Raw genomic sequence first — 16153 nt, 5'->3', positions numbered from 1 at the left:
TTTTGGCTATTAAGGTGGTATCATCAGCGTAACGGAGATTGGAGATTCTTCTATTTACCCTTAAACGTATTTGAAATGCTGTACATCGCTTATATGTAGGTATTACCTATAAGCTGACTTTGTAAATTTAGCACAGCTGTCCATTGCAAAAATAAACTTGATTGACATACCTAATACACTCAATGACAAATTGTGCAAGCCAAAGAAATGAAATAGGTAATGGACGACAGAAAAAATACGAATTACACGTACAAAAATTAATAAATAAGTAGGTACCTAGCACATAAAAAAAACAACAGTTCATCTGCAGTACCTACAAGTAGTGCTTTCTTCGCTTTTTTGGGCAACAGGAGGAGGTGGGAGTAATTTGAAGGATCAAAAATTTCACCAGAGAGTTTTGAAACACACTTTCAGGCAGTTTTAACAAAAAGTAAGATTTTTTGATAGTTTTGATGAAAAGCAAATGATCTTTTTGGTGGTTTGACCAAACAAACAAAACTTGTTCATATTTCAGCAAGAAAACAAAAAAGAAACAGTGACACTTTCTATTTAGTTTTTAGCGATTTGCATCATTTTTTTTTTTTTTTGGAATTTCCCAACAATGCAATTTTTGCAAAAAATCAATTTTTTTGGAAAGTTCAACTTGAAAAAGGAGTTTTTTCAAAAAATGAAAGACTTCCCATTCGTAAAATTTATTTCGTTTTTTTTTTAAACTTTTTTATTACCTACTTAAGTACCTAATAAAATGAGTTATTCTTCTGGAAAATTTTTTTGGTGGGAAACCATTCATTTTTCCGGCTAATAATTTTTTTTGACAGTCAAAATTTTATTAGGACGTGGATTACATTTATTTCGTCGCTATACGAAATCGAATTGTCGTTCATATTACCTATAAATTGTTGTGCTGAACTCGCGTGTTTCAAAAACTTAGTGCACACACTAATACTATACTATAGAATTCGAATGGCTTGTGACGTCTTCTTGGTGGGAGCTCGACTTTTCTGAGTGCTGTAAAGTATGTACTTTGTTGATTTTCTACCCCTGATCGCGGAAACGTTTGAAAAACTATGAAAATTGTCTTCGAGAAAAATTTATTCGATTGATTCTATGCGTATTTCTTATTGGCAGACACTGGCTTGGCACCTGTTGTATGGTACTGCTCGTGCGTTTGTATCTAAATTTCATACTTAAGCACCTACGTAAACATTAAAAATTCATAAAAACATAGTCATCCATCAGTCGTCAGGTGATTCACAAAACTTTAAACACAATCTGCTTATTGTTCAGCGATTTATTCACGTAAATAAAAAATGAACGTAGCTAAAAAATTATTTTGAACGATTTTGTTTCGCATAAGTATTTCGTATGATTTTCAAAGTATTAGTGATAAAGAAAGGACGAACTTTATGGTTAATGATCATCAATGCAGAGTATTCATTCAACTATGAAGTCCTTACGAAGTGTATTCGTCATTTTAACGATTTTTTTATTCATCGAAGAAACAATCTCAATGACAGGTAATCCAAGAATCGTTGCCTTTAAAAAATTTTAATTGCAGAACTAACATTATACATACCTACTTGGTACGATAATTTCGATTTTCAGAAGTTTTCTTACCCAGAGATGGTATCAAAGATCCATTGGCTGTAATATATAAGGGAGAGACGTTGTCGTGGGAACTCGCTATTCCTCATGCCACAGACAATGTTAATCTGGCAGGTTATTATTACGAAGACGACCACGAGAAAACCGGACGAAGAGATTACTTCTATATCGCATGTGCTGCCTCTCGCGATGAGGATAAGGAGAAGGATGTAGAAAAAAGGTGGAGAGCAACTGACGAGTCTTTCAAAGAAAGCATCGTGTTTAGAATTGAAGATTACGAAAGCGCAAATGTAGAGTGCACTGAAAAGTCAACTCCTTCGATCCAAAAATTAAAACTAACAGATAGTATGAATAATCCAATGTACTGCGGAAAACCCGACGCAGAGCTTTATGAAGTTGGATTTCCGGTAAAAATAATTCATTTGAAAAACACCTATGTATGTACTTAGACGGTTTAAATATTCTCCATGAAAAAAATTGAATGAACCTCATTCGACCAAAATTGAAGAAAAGAGTTGAAATTTGGTCTTATATGTACTCTATCTTCAACCTCCCAAAAAAGTAACTTCAGGAAGAAACCAAAAAAAAAAAAAAAACTATTAACGTTTTTTAGTGTTTTCTACCACTAATAATTTTTTCAAAATTATTTGAGTGGACTCCGCTGTTTTATTGCAGCCAACAATTTTAAAAATTGGCTCAATGACTGAATAAAATTTTGAGAAACACGAATTGCACGAAGTCGTCCTCTCCTCCTGAAATCTCAAATGTAAATGAGCTGGTCTAGAATTATTTAAAAATGACCTTGCAACCTATCAAAATGGATTACAATTTCACAAGAATTTCAAAATGTTTCAATGAAAATATTTCTTTCATCATTTTTGAATAATTTTGAGCCCAAAATTGAATCGTCATTTTCAGATTTTTGAAATGTGTCATGCGACCAATCAAAATGAGACTACATACTGCGAAAATTTCAAATACCACAGTAAAAATATTTTTTGAGTATTTTTAAAAAAATGAAATCGTGATTTATGGAATTTTTGACAAAAAAAGAATTCGGGTAACATTTTGTAAAAATATCAAATATTTCAATGAAAATTGTTTTTTGTGCATTTCTCAAGAATTATTCTGAGTTCAAAATTGAGTCGTGATTTTTGGAATTTTCGAAAAGTGTCAAGAGACCATTCAAAATCAATGAAAATTTCACGATAATTTCAAATATTGGAATGAAAATATTTTTGAGCTTATTTAGTCAGCTGATTTTCGAGATTCTTTTTTAAAAAATGTCTTGATGGGTTAAACACCTCAAAAAATTTGAAATATTCCTATCAAAACTTATTTTTAGTATTTTCTGAGAACTTTTAACTAAAAATGGGGTCAATTTTTCAAGGTGTGATGCAATCCGTCAGAATATAAGTAAAATGTACTCAATTTTGAGTTAAAAACTGTTCAAAATTACCCAAAAAAGCTAAAATAGTTTATATGTAGGTATTTATGATTTTGTGGCGTAATTTTAACCGAGTTTGATGAATAACATGGTAACTTTTCCCAAAAATCTCGAAAATAATTATCCAATTTTAGGCTAAGAATTCTTCAAAAATTCTCAAAAAATATTTTCGTTTAAATATTCGAACTTTTCGCGAAATTTCAAAGTCATTTTTACTTGAAATTTAACGGCTAAAACTTTAAAATACATAAAGTGGAAAAAAAATCAAATTTTCAAATTATTCGAAAAAACCTCTCGTTGTAAGGTACTACCTACACTTTCATTGAAAATTTGATTTTTTTCACCTTTTTCGGATGGAATTTTCCCACAAATTGGTCAACAATTATTCACTTTTGAACTCACATTCCTGGAATTTCGCGGTAACCACCTAAAATAGTCGAGAAGGTGCCCAGTTAGCACTGACCAAAGTTACATCTGCTAAATTTCATTTTGACCATTCCAGAGTGACTTGAAATTTCTGTAGAAAATTATAAAAAATCGCTGAAAGCTTCACAATGGCCCAAAACTAACTACTCGTTGTTGATGTGTGGGAGTTGAATTGAAAAAGTTATTCACATTGGTCCATTTTTCTCAAAAAAATTCATATTTTATAAAAAGGTTTAAAAATCACCGTAAACATTTTTTTTTGGAATTTTAGAAATTTTCAAAAATTTTCCAAGAATCCGAAAATGAACTTTGGAGAATCAATACTCTTTCAATGTAGCCTCGTATATAACAATTTTTGAGTCGGGGGGTTCAACTGAGCCCACAAGAACAAGGCACATTTGAGTTTTACTTTAATTGACCACATTTTTTTCCAATTCGAACATGTTTTGATTACTAACACGAACGATTTTTCAGGTATTGGTGAGCGATGAAAGCGGTGTAGGCCCGGTAAATTAGCATTCAATACCTAATTTAAACAATTTCAATTCAAGTTTTTCATCATCGTATTTCTAAACATGTGAAATTTACACAGATTGCTAAATTCATGTCTCTTTACAAAATATGCCATTCCAAAGCGGAAGGCGCAGGAACACTATACACAATTCACCAAATAGTATCGCCAGATTTACTGCTACTGGAAAAGAGAACATGGTCTCAACCTTTAATATCGCGGGCGATTAAGTCTTACTTGGATGAAGACCTTCGTAGTGTAAACAATTTCTACGCCGTAAGTAGAAAACGCAAGTAACCACAAATTAAGGGCCGAATTCATAGACGTTACTTAAGGGACACTTGGCTAAGTGGTGAATTTTGATTCAATTTTTCTCACGAACGAATAAAAATTTTATATTTTTAAAATGATAAATCAACACTTTGGAGTCCAATCTCTCAATTCATTAAAAAACAAAAATTCAAAAATTCAATCGAGCCTGGAAAAATTGCTTCAAAATTCACCACTTAGCCAAGTGATCCCTAAGTAACGTCTACGAATACAGCCCTAAGTATGCGTAGGTATTCATTTAGTCCTTGAAACATTAAAAATTGAAAATTTTACCACTAGGATACCCACATTTACCGATTCGTTGGGCCATACTTTATGCCAACGAGGATTTGGGAACGGACAACGATGTTTCCTTTTAATTTCACACCCGTTGAACACTACAGCATATTCAAGGGATTACTTAGATTTGACAAGTTCATTCAATTATTCAGCAAGACAGTAAGTTTGAGCAAAACATTGATGCATAAAAAAGACACAATTGGAAAATCACAGTACACAAATACCTATACGCTTCTAACTCATAATATACTTGTTCTCAGAACAAAATTCCTTTGACAGTGTATTCAGGTACGTATGAAAAAACAGTCGCGATCCCTTACACTGAGTGGTGTGGCTTGAAGAAATGTTCCGAAGATGTGTCAATCGGATTGTTTTGGAGGATACTTGTCGACTCTAGAGACTATGCTATCGTCATAGTAACCCAACTTACGCAGATCGACTGCGATTTCACTGAAAACATGTTATGTCAAGATGACAAAACCCGTTTCATGTTGGAGTATTATGGAAAAGGTGGAAAAGGTGGTTGTATGTACAAGTGCCCTGCGACAGACAGGATGATTGAAGAATTAGGCTTACCAGCGACTGAATTAGGATTGAAGCACAAAGGAGTTTTATCTTTACGTGTACCAAAGATGAAACCGAAAAACCAAGGAACTGGAGGTGCATCAGATGCAGGGGCACAATCTCACACTGAATATGTTGATGTCAGTGCTTTCATGGGAGATAGTGCAGCTTTCGCCGCTGCTGTGATAGCTGTTGACGGATTTGGAGGTCTTGCATCAATTATGGATATGGATTCAGGTGATGCCGGAGGTGGTTACGGTCACAGTGAAGGGGGTAATAACGATGGTCCTGGAGAGGGAGGTGCAGGTGGTCCTGGAGAGTGAGGTTTTGCAGGAGAAGCTGGTTGAGAAGAAGAATGAAGAGCTTAAAAAATAGGTAGTGATCCAAAGGCAAACAAATCAAAATTTTACCTAACTTAATTGAGTTATTGGCAAGCTGAAATTTAACATTTTCTCTCTGTGTTTAGATTTTCTTCATTTTCAACCATTTTCAAATTTTGTAGATCAACTAGAGGAGGTTTCGAGTCATTCTATAGAACCATCAGTCACATTTTGAGAATTCCAACTCATCAAAAAAATTCCCTGAAAAAGCTGCAATTTGAACATTTTAATAAGTAGGTCTACTTCTTTTTCCAAAAGCTCAGTTGGCTGGTGGTAATTTCCAGCAATTCTGGAGCTTTGCAACAACATTTTGAAAATTCCAATACAAAAAAAATGCCATAAAGTCGGTACAAATGAAGGCTTGTTAGCTCATTTAGGCACAACTTGTTTTGTTACACTTTGTTTCGAATTAGATTTTTCAATATTCCTCAAAGCAGTCAAAGTTCAAAAATTGAATTTCAGCACATGAAATTTTGGCTAATTTTTCTACCAAATGCACAAACAACGCCATACCTCCTATTTAATTATGAAATAACCTACTTGTACTCGTACCTAAGTATGTACATAATTATAATATAAATACATAATTATTATGGACTGATACATTTTTAAAAGAAGAATCAGTGTGCTATATAAAATAATTTTATGATTTTGTCACTACCAATAGTAAACAATACACTAGCTATGAACTACAGAATTGTGATTTCTTTTACATTCAAGTAAAAATTGTAGGTACGCAGTTTGATTTTTTGTAGGAAATGTCATTCTGAAAGATTTGAAAAATTTTCAGAATATCTGAAATAGTCACCTTATCTTTTCTAATTGAAAATTAAAATGGCCAGGCACCGAAGGGATTTTAGTATTTCTGTCCTTCATCTCCTCCTCTCCAAAAAATAACTTCTAGAAAGTACATTAAATAACGATTTTCGTAATCAATGATTGTTTAAATTTCAAAAATTCAAATTGGAACGCTTTCAAATTATATGTAACCCTCTAACCCTCCCTCACTCCCTCACAGGAGCGGATCTTTGTGTGCTGTAAAACATACGTAAGTGAGTGTAAGAAACAATCTCATTTGGTCCCAACCTGCGGAAGCGTTCCATAAGATTGCATGTGAATTTGCCACTGTTCAGTTTCAATTTTCTCTGAAATTTTTGTGTTAAAAAAATATCGTTTTATAATATGATATGTTAGAAAGTCTGAATTTTTGTTTTAGGTAAATAAGTTTTTTATCACCAAATGTCTTATTCATTGAGAAATTTGAACGACAAGCATACCATTTTTACATGGTTTCTTATGAAACTACAGTTGTGTTTGGGACCAAATGAGATGGTAAAATCGGGTAAAAATGTGCTGTGACGTCACGCTTCCATTCTCAATACCTTTTTCAAGGGCCAAATCACACTTAACCATCTACGCCCTTTGGTTAAAAAAAAAAAAACAAAAAATGTATTCATTTCTGGCTCTTTATTAAACGTCGAGATCGTCAGAATTTTTACTTTGGCGTTTGACCATTATTATTTTATACATCATGTTGATTGATCAATAATTTTATATAACTAGGTAACTAATCCATTTATTTTTCTTTGTTTCAGGTGGGTACAAATTTCCTTCCAAACATGATAGAATGTGAACTCGCGTATAAGAATAATAAGAAATATGCAGAGAAATATTGATTTTATGGCTTCTAAAATATATCATAAAATCCCTCAGGAATTCGAATCTCTGACATCTGATGAACTGTTCAAAAATAAACTTTAAAAAAAATGGTTTCAGGGATTTACGTTCTACAGCATGATGAGATGGTGCAGCTGGAGTAAATTTATGGTAAAGTTTGGGGTTTGATCTCTATCCCGTTCAACAATTTTTTAAAATTTTTTTCAATTGTTTCATTTTATTTTGATTTTTTTTCAAGCAAATTTTTCACTGAAAATGTAATTTATTCTACTTTTTTCAAATTTTTTTAATAATAATGAATTAACAAGTTTTTTAAAAGTGAAATACACGAATAGGGCTTGAAAAGTGTTTGTACGCAAATTAGGTTATTTTTTACTGCCAAAATCATAAAAATTTAAAAAATGAATTTTGAGTTGATTTTTGCCCTACCCCTCAACTTTGCGGTCGATTTTCGAGGAAAGTAAAAGAGATAGGGAGTTGCGGTTTGCGCCATTGGAAAGAGCATCTTTTTTTCTATGAGGATCACTCATTAACTTGAAACCCCTTTTTTTTCACTTAGGTCGATTCTCGTAGAGCACGTCACATGTATTTTTATTTTATTCAAATTCTAATGTTAATATCATTAGTACATAGTAGGTACTAGGTATACCTAGTTATCTATATTTACCTACCCTTAAACATTTATTTGAAATGCTGTACATCGCTTAGGTAATTACCTAGCTGCTTTGTAAATTCAACATAGTTGCCCATTGCAAAAATAAACTTGATTGACATAAGTATAAGTACATACTTAATTCATTCAATGACAAATTGTGCACGCCAAAGAAATAAAATAATGGACGACAGAAAAAATACGAAATACACGTAAAAAAAATTAATAAATAAGTATGTATGTAGCACATCAAAAAAAAACAACAGTTTATATCTAGGCACAAGACGTAGTGCTTTCTTTGCTTTTTTGGGCAACAGGAGGAGATGGGAGTAATTTGGAGGATCAAAAATTTCACCAGAAAATTTTGAAACACACTTTTAGGCAGTTTTAAAAAAAAGTAAGATTTCTTGACAGTTATTGCACTATTTTTTTTTTTTTTTTTTTTTTAGAATTTCCCAACAATAGCATGAAAGGAAAATTGTTTCAAAAAATGGAAAACTTATGGCAGTTTTTGAAAAAAAAAAACAGAATTTTTGGCAGCTTTGTAAAAAGCAAAATTTATTTGGTAATTCCATGGAATTTAGAAAGACTTTTTGAAAATTTCTGAAAATTTTGACCAGAAAAACAAAAACTTTTTCACGATTTTAGCCACTAAAAAAAAACCACAACTTTTTCATAATTTTTAGCAATTTTTGCAAGAAATCAATTTTTTTGGAAAGTACAACTTTTTCGAATTCAACTTGAAAAAAACACTCACGCAAAAAAGCGTGAGATAACCGGCTTTTCAGAATTGAAAAACGTATTAAAAACATATTAATTATATTTATATCAGTATAACAGTTTTATAAATATAAAAAAAATATCTACTTACATAGTAATCAACTTCGGGTCAGTTATTTATTCACTAGTTTCTCAAGTATTACAATAGCGTAATTAATTTTAAATTTGCATAATATTTCAATTCATTGAAATAAATTTAAAAAACAAATAAAATCTCAATAAAGCATATTTGGATATTTCATATTGTTCTTTTTTTCGAGGGTGTTCATAATTCAATTATGACTGGAAAATTTTAAAATTTCTTGGGTTAATTTTTGATTGTGATTTTAAACATTACCACGTCGTAATCAACTTCGGGTCAGTTATTTATTCACTAGTTTCTCAAGCATTAGAATAGCGTAATTAATTTTAAATTTGCATAATATTTCAATTCATTGAAATAAATTTAAAAAACAAATAAAATCTCAATAAAGCAAATTTGGAGATTTCATATTGTTCTTTTCAAATAGAATTCATAACAATGTGTTTCAATATGCAAATTTTAGTACTAAATTGCTTTTAGAATTTAATAGATAGAAAATCTGACGTCATATTCGTATTCAGGGTTACAAGAAACGTACTATTTCATGTGTCGCACGAACAAAACACTTTATTTAATTTTTACCCCCTTTGGGGAGGTGCCGGGGGCCATGGATGGGGCCCAATCAAAAATCTGACGTCATATTTGTGTTCAGCGTCACCGAAAACATACAATTCGATATATCACATGCCCCAGATTTTCTTTTGATAGTTTCACCCAAAATTGGTGGTGGGGGTGCTCCCCCTTCGTCAAAGAGTCCCATCTCGAAACCTAAATATTTCGAAACAAGTAATAAACTGAGAAATCATTTGGGTATTAAGACAGACATTGGTGTTTGCTAAGCAAAACATTTATGCTTTAAAAAAAAATAGGTGTACCAAAAACAAAACTGATGAGGAAGTCTGCAAAAGTCTGCAAAAATGCCACCAAAAATAAATTAGGCCTACCTAAGCTGAACTGTCAGAGGAACACGTGAACCGACTTTCCATCGAGTTCCTAACAAGAAATAAACTGAGAAATCGTTTGGGTATATTAAGACAGATGTTACTGATTATTGCTAAGCAAAATATTTATTCTTAGAAAAAAATAGGTATACCAAAAACAAAACTGATGAGGAAGTCTGCAAAAGGACGCAAAAATGACAAAAAATATCACTTAATCTGAAATATCGAGGAAACGCCTGGACCGATTTTAATAAAACTCGAAATCTCAAAATTTCGGCAATACACCAGTCGGGAGGGATAAAGCACTTTGTTCAAAATTTCATAGGTTTCGAGTTGACTCTGCCACAAAATTGGTACATAAACACATATATATATATATATATATATATATATATATATATATATATATATATATATATATATATATATATATTTGCTTGCGACCAGACATGTCAACTATGCTTGGCATATATGCAGAAAAGTGAACAAAATTTTAAAATTGGTATAATTTCTGTTCTAAATCACTTATTAAAATTTTATTTGAAGATTCAGTCTAATATTAAAAAAATCTATGTTTTGAAAAAAGTAATCAGATTTTTAGGCTAAATTTTGAAGAAAATTTTTGAAAATGGAGTCAAAGTAGTTTGAATTTTGAGAAAGTTAAGACACCAAAAGAAAGCTTAAACAGCATAAAAATTTTTGATGTTTTTAAATTTTCCATAGGCCAATAAAATACTGAAAAATTTCAAGTCAAATTTGTTGTCGTGTACACTCAGGATCGATGTATTTGCATACATCTCCACCAGCACATCACATTCTACTCACTACAAATTGACTGTAGACCCTGCGTTCGTCCTCGCGCCTTGATTTCTAAGCCATGCGCCCTCTGGTGGAAGTTTCTGAAAACTCATAGCTGACTTGTATAGTAAAATTAACCCATGACTTGTCAACTATAGTTGAGAAGTTGGTCAGTCCACTTGTATAGTAAAATTAACCCATTCAATAGTTGACATGTCTGGATACTAATACCTATATATATATATATATGTAAATTTAGTGCAAAACGAGATCATAAATATATATACATAGTGCAAAACGAGATCACCGACTCATTTTTGGTGATCTCGGTTTTTTTTAGATAGCGCACGTTAATAACGAGATCACCTACTACCTCCGTGCAAAGTTTCAGCTATGATCTCGTTTTTAGCGTGAATCGTCTACGGATATACATTTGTAGTTGAGTCGGATGTTCACTCGCAGCGCCGCGGTCGTGTCGTCGTATATTTCGCGGGATACGCGTCGCGCTATAACCGAGATCACATTATTTGACAACGTTGCATGCGTACCAATGCGGTTGTTTTTATTTTAGGTACGTGAGATTTTTATAAGATGTTCGCCATTGACTCTTTACAAATTTAATTAGAGTTGAATTTTATTTTAGCATGTTAGGAAAATTTTCAGTGAAAGTTTTTAGATCAGAAGTTCATTATCTGATTTTTATGAGTTTTTAAAAATCAAATTTGACCCAAAGATCGCCGATGAAAGAGGCTCCAAAACAACTCGAAATTCACCTGCAGTCGACTTCGTAGTGTATTGAAATCAGTTTTCTAAATTTCTAAATGAAGTTTGTCTTTCTAACTCCATTTGATGAAATTTCGTGAAAGTTCATGTTTCAAAAATCTACTGGAGGCTCCAGAACCATTCAAAACAGTTTGAAACAGTTTCCAATAGCACAATGTGATATACTACTATGCCGTACGTGGTATGTATAGGGCTCGCCCACATGGTAACACTGCGTTGCACTAAGGCAACACTACGTTGTATTCTCGTCAGCTAGCCATACGAGCCAAGCGACGAGAGTACAGAACGCCAGTAATGTATCCGAGTGCACGCGGGTATGTTATTCACGGTTAATGGGTTAATGCAGTCATTTAAGTATAAGTTTTACTCTCGAGTGTTAAGTGTTAGGTTTAGTGCTTTAGTTTTAATTAGTGTTTAGTATATTCATTTAATAGACGAGAAGGAGTGATGATCTACTCGTCGCCACTCTGGGTAAGTACTTGCACATATCAGTGTGAATAAGTTAGATCTCCTTGCCAGAGGAGATCACTTATCCAAACCTACACCACAGTGTGTAACACCAACGTGTGTATATTTAGTTTAAGAAAGTGTCTTGTTAACGTACATAAATACATAGAATATGTGATTATGTAAAACTTGTAACGTGTTGTTAATATTGCACACATTAAATATTATTCTCGTGTATAACTTGTTATTATTTATGGTGTGTATGATCATATGTTAAGAGTGTAAAAGCAACCATTTCCTACTCACGCCCTAGCCGAGCATGTGAGGTATTCCGGTGAGTATTTAGTAGAAATACTCTAAGGGATATTTCTTGGAAACAACACAATAGCAACCACAATCGATAAGTACATCTACCTATCACAGCTTTAAGTCAATTTACCCTCTTACATTGGCGCCCTTCCGAGTGTCCAAAAAGCACAGATTCGTCGTAATCTGAGCTTGGAGGAAGTAAATCGTTATGAGTACAAAGTTTAGATCGCGACCAAACTTTGGAAAATAATACTTGCAGTATGATTTCATTGTACTTACGATTCACTTCTTGACTATTCTCAGACCAAAGTGTCCGAAAATAGGAAAGGAAAGAATACTTGTGAATATTTCAAAGTAAATAATCACGAAAGTATTAAGTTGCTTTCACTCATACACACACACACCTAGTCAAATTTGCCAGAATTTGACGAAAACGTGTTTATTTTTACATGTGTATGTGTGGTGGTAGATGATGAAATCCATCGATGGATAAAAAATCCGTTGAGAATTTCTCAGAACTCAATCCGTTCGTCGAAACGTGAAAAGCGAGTTCCAGCTTGTCCGCCGCATTGTTGCGTGACCCCTACCACCACCCAAGGACAGACACACACGTCGCACTAGCCGCCATCTTTGCGATGTCGCCGCTGCAGCTGTGTAGCCACCAACCGTCGAGTTGATAGCTACCGCGGCTCGCATTATATATTTTTCTTTTCAAGTGTGACGACGGTTATAGCCACGCTCCTCCAGAGAAGCAGCTTGACTGTCATTGTGTTATTTTTCGCGCGCATTTTTGCGTCTTTAGTGTGTGTCTTGTCCGGTATCTTTTCACGTTTTATTTTTAAAGTGAATTTTGATACTAAGCAATTTATTTGCATAATTATATTTTTCTTCGCGTTTGTTTCTCAACCACGCGTTCTTCATCGGTAGAACTTTAAGTCCGAAGCGATATTTTGCAGCAGTATTGGTAAGTAATATCGTTGAATATTACCATTTATTTCGCGAGTGGCTTTTCTCTAAAGCAAAACGTATCGCATGTATTTTTCGCGTATTTTTTTTCAAACCAGCACTCAAAGCTGAGTGATAATTCAGTGTCCTTGTATTTTTTCAGAAATACCCAAGGTGGTATTTTGGCACCTGAATTTTTTCTCCAGCAATTCGTGTTCGTGTTCGCGATTCATTCGAAGCTAATTTTTTAGCTGAGATCTAGTGCTCTTTATCTTGTCCGAGTCACCTCTGAAGTGACTTTGCACTCGAATCCCGCTAAGAAACACGTTTCGAGCACGTGTGAAACAGTTCGTCCTGACTCAGCGCTTTTTATCTTGTCCGGATTACTCGCCGTAGTAATCTAGCGACTTGAGTCAACCGACTGTATAGCTCAGTGCTAGTGAAGCGCAATTTACGTGATAGAATATTTTTGTGTACCAGAACCAACTCGCGAATTAAAACCAGCATTGCACGTGAATTTGTGTTCGAAATTTAATAGAAATTTCACACAAACGGGAAAATATTCGCCGTAATATTATCCCAGCTGTAAATTAATTCGAACGAAATGGCGTTTACTGGACCAGCTGCAGGCACCCGTAGTAAAGCGGTAGCCCTTACGCAACACCAAGTACATTGCCTATGTATTGGCGAAAATCACGAAGAATCGTGTATAACGTTGAAAAACGCAAACAGCAAATCCAGACGGAAGGACCGCAAGGATCCACCTACGCAGGATTTGAACGTAGAACAACCTGAATCACAGACGAGTCCGCAGAACCTTGTGGAATCGCTATTCAGCAGTCACCCGTCCACAAATCATTCAGAAGATGAATACGACGATGACGAGGATGACGAAGACTACGTACCTACCGAAGAAAATAACATTGTAAATGGATCAGATCTCCCTGACCCGCCTCCAGCGAAGGTACGTCACCTGCAAAATTACAGGGACTCGAAAAGGGAAGAATGCAGATCAAAAACTGAACTGAAACGACCGGAAATCGCCACCGACGCTGAAATCAACGATCCGCTGAGATCATTGTTTCAGCAAACGTGGGATTTCACTGAAGGTGCCATAGAGAACCTACAGATCGGTCAAGTGGTCCAAGAACATAGTCTTATCCGAATGGAAGACTGTTTAATTAATCTTGTCGACCATGCAAGTAGTTCAAACAGCAATATCAATAGCTGTAGAAACGAAATAAAAGACGTTCGTGAACACTGCACTCAATGGGCTACTGGCATAAAGGAATACGTAGGTCAAACTACCGGTGCAGCCTTACAAAAAGCTGACAGCGCGATGCAAAAGGCAACGCAATGTGAAACCAAATTTGACCAAGCGACTAATTTATTCAAAGTCGAAATGACAAAACATAAGGCAGAATGCAGCCAGTTAGCTCATGCAGTTGCGGATATGAGAAAGGAAGGTGGATGTAGACCCAACAGTGGTCTTAATTCCAACCCAACCTTGAAAATAAATGCCAACTTAGTCAGAAGTGCTGGCATTTATTATGACGAATCGAAACGTTACTTCCCTCATGAATTTGTACGTCAGTTCGAAGACTACGTAAACAAAAGCAATGCCGCCGAAACTCAGAAAATTTACGCATTCCAAGGAGTAATTGAGACTCAAGATGCGACAGAGTGGAAAGGCGACATGGTGGGAATAACGGACTACGAAGACCTAAAACAGAGATTCCTTCAACATTATTGGAACAGTCAGTGTCAAAACGATGCATGGGAATACTTTCAGAAATATTTTTGCGAAACCAAAACAGAGAAACGTCTGTTCTTGGAGATAAAGAGATGGGTCCTATCTCTAATCAAACGCAAACATCCAAATATTTCCAAAGTATTGGAAGTGGCAGCTGAAAAAGTGCCTTACCCATACGATAAGAAATTAGCGAAACAAACAACAGTGGAAGGTTTCATAAGAAAACTTGACGAATTCGCTAACTATGACTCTGACCCGAAGAATAATGTACGCATTGCAGTTCGCAACAGCGCGATGACGCCCGTTCAATGGCAACAAACTCCATCATTCGAATGGAATAGAATGCCTAACAACAATTGGAATAACGGAAACGGTTTACCACAGTCCACGTATTGGATACTCAATGCGAATGGACAATGGACTCAAATTCCCGGTAACCCGAATAATAACTGGAATTCGAACCAATGGAACAACCAGAACTCGAACCAAAATTTCGGTCCACAGATAAGTTGGAATCAAAACCCCAACTCGAATTGGAATATGGGTAACAATCAAAACTTCCAGAATACCAACCTTAATGGAGGATGGAATTCACAGAAGAATGCGAAAAATTCTAATTCTGACAGGAATAGGAATTCTACGCAAGGTCCTACTCCAACAGGGAACTGGACGAACCAACCCATGATCACGAATTCACCGCATAATGCGCCGGAACCTCCGAAGAAATCATATCAAACTGTTACGAACAAAAATGTAAACGAAGGACAACTACAAATGGCATACCAAAAGCTACAAAAGGCTTTAGGTAATAATTTCAAAGGGAATCAGAAAATTAATTTCTATCCCAACTCGAACAAAACTAGTAATAGTAATGGCGTTAAACAGAACACTCATACTAATACTAATTCGAACAATTCTGGTGGTAATAACAACAGTAATGATAATGCTAAACCCCAGAACAGCGACAATCGTGGTGAAAAACCGCATGAAGCCAGAAAACCCTCGACTTTCCAACCGAAAGTGTCTAGTCAGATACCTTTACCAGTACATTTCTTCGTAATAAACGAGGATGGTACGGTAGGAGAAGGTACTCCGGACAATGCCGATTTCTGTGCAGAAATCGAAGAAATCGACCTGAGTCAAGATTCCAACGAGAGTCAAGACCAAGGAAACGATGACAATTCGGAAAACTAAAAGGACTAGACACTACAGGGGCACGGTCTAGTAACATCAAAGTCCCCATGAAGTCAATCTTTACGGAATTCATTTGGGTAGGCGACGGTATAGCGCATTTCCTAAAAAGAGGAGACACGCCATTACCTGTAGCGGTGCCACCATATTTACGTGATCAATTACCAATTGAAGAATTATACAGACGTATAGAGAAAACGGAATTCCCCGAAGGAGAGAAATTCGTTCTATCAGCTCTGCAATTCGAATTGAA

General features: G+C 34.8%; 2 protein-coding genes across 6 annotated transcripts in view; both read left to right on the top strand.

The window, feature by feature from the left end:
• Positions 1 to 16153, top strand: part of LOC135842102 (uncharacterized) — a 186879-nt gene that overhangs the window by 61533 nt on the left and 109193 nt on the right. The window lies entirely within an intron of this gene.
• LOC135842099 (uncharacterized) lies at positions 958 to 6220 on the top strand. The gene is made up of 6 exons (XM_065359443.1): positions 958 to 1517; positions 1606 to 2012; positions 3953 to 3985; positions 4071 to 4265; positions 4599 to 4757; positions 4859 to 6220. The coding sequence occupies exons 1-6, from the start codon at positions 1424 to 1426 to the stop codon at positions 5483 to 5485; spliced, it is 1515 nt and encodes a 504-aa protein (XP_065215515.1). The 5' UTR covers positions 958 to 1423; the 3' UTR covers positions 5486 to 6220.

The sequence above is a fragment of the Planococcus citri genome, chromosome 3 (genome assembly GCF_950023065.1).
Source record: "Planococcus citri chromosome 3, ihPlaCitr1.1, whole genome shotgun sequence".
NCBI classification, from domain to species: domain Eukaryota; kingdom Metazoa; phylum Arthropoda; class Insecta; order Hemiptera; family Pseudococcidae; genus Planococcus; species Planococcus citri.
The sequence above is the reverse complement of the archived record's forward strand: the minus strand, read 5'-3'. Positions and strand labels throughout refer to the sequence as shown.

Excerpts from the sequence above, each read along its gene's own strand:
- LOC135842099 (XM_065359443.1), top strand. The coding sequence starts at position 1,424 with ATGCAGAGTATTCATTCAACTATGAAGTCCTTACGAAGTGTATTCGTC. Across the intron at positions 1,518-1,605 it reads AGAAACAATCTCAATGACAG|AAGTTTTCTTACCCAGAGAT; the intron begins GTAATCCAAGAA and ends TTCGATTTTCAG. Across the intron at positions 3,986-4,070 it reads ATGAAAGCGGTGTAGGCCCG|ATTGCTAAATTCATGTCTCT; the intron begins GTAAATTAGCAT and ends AAATTTACACAG.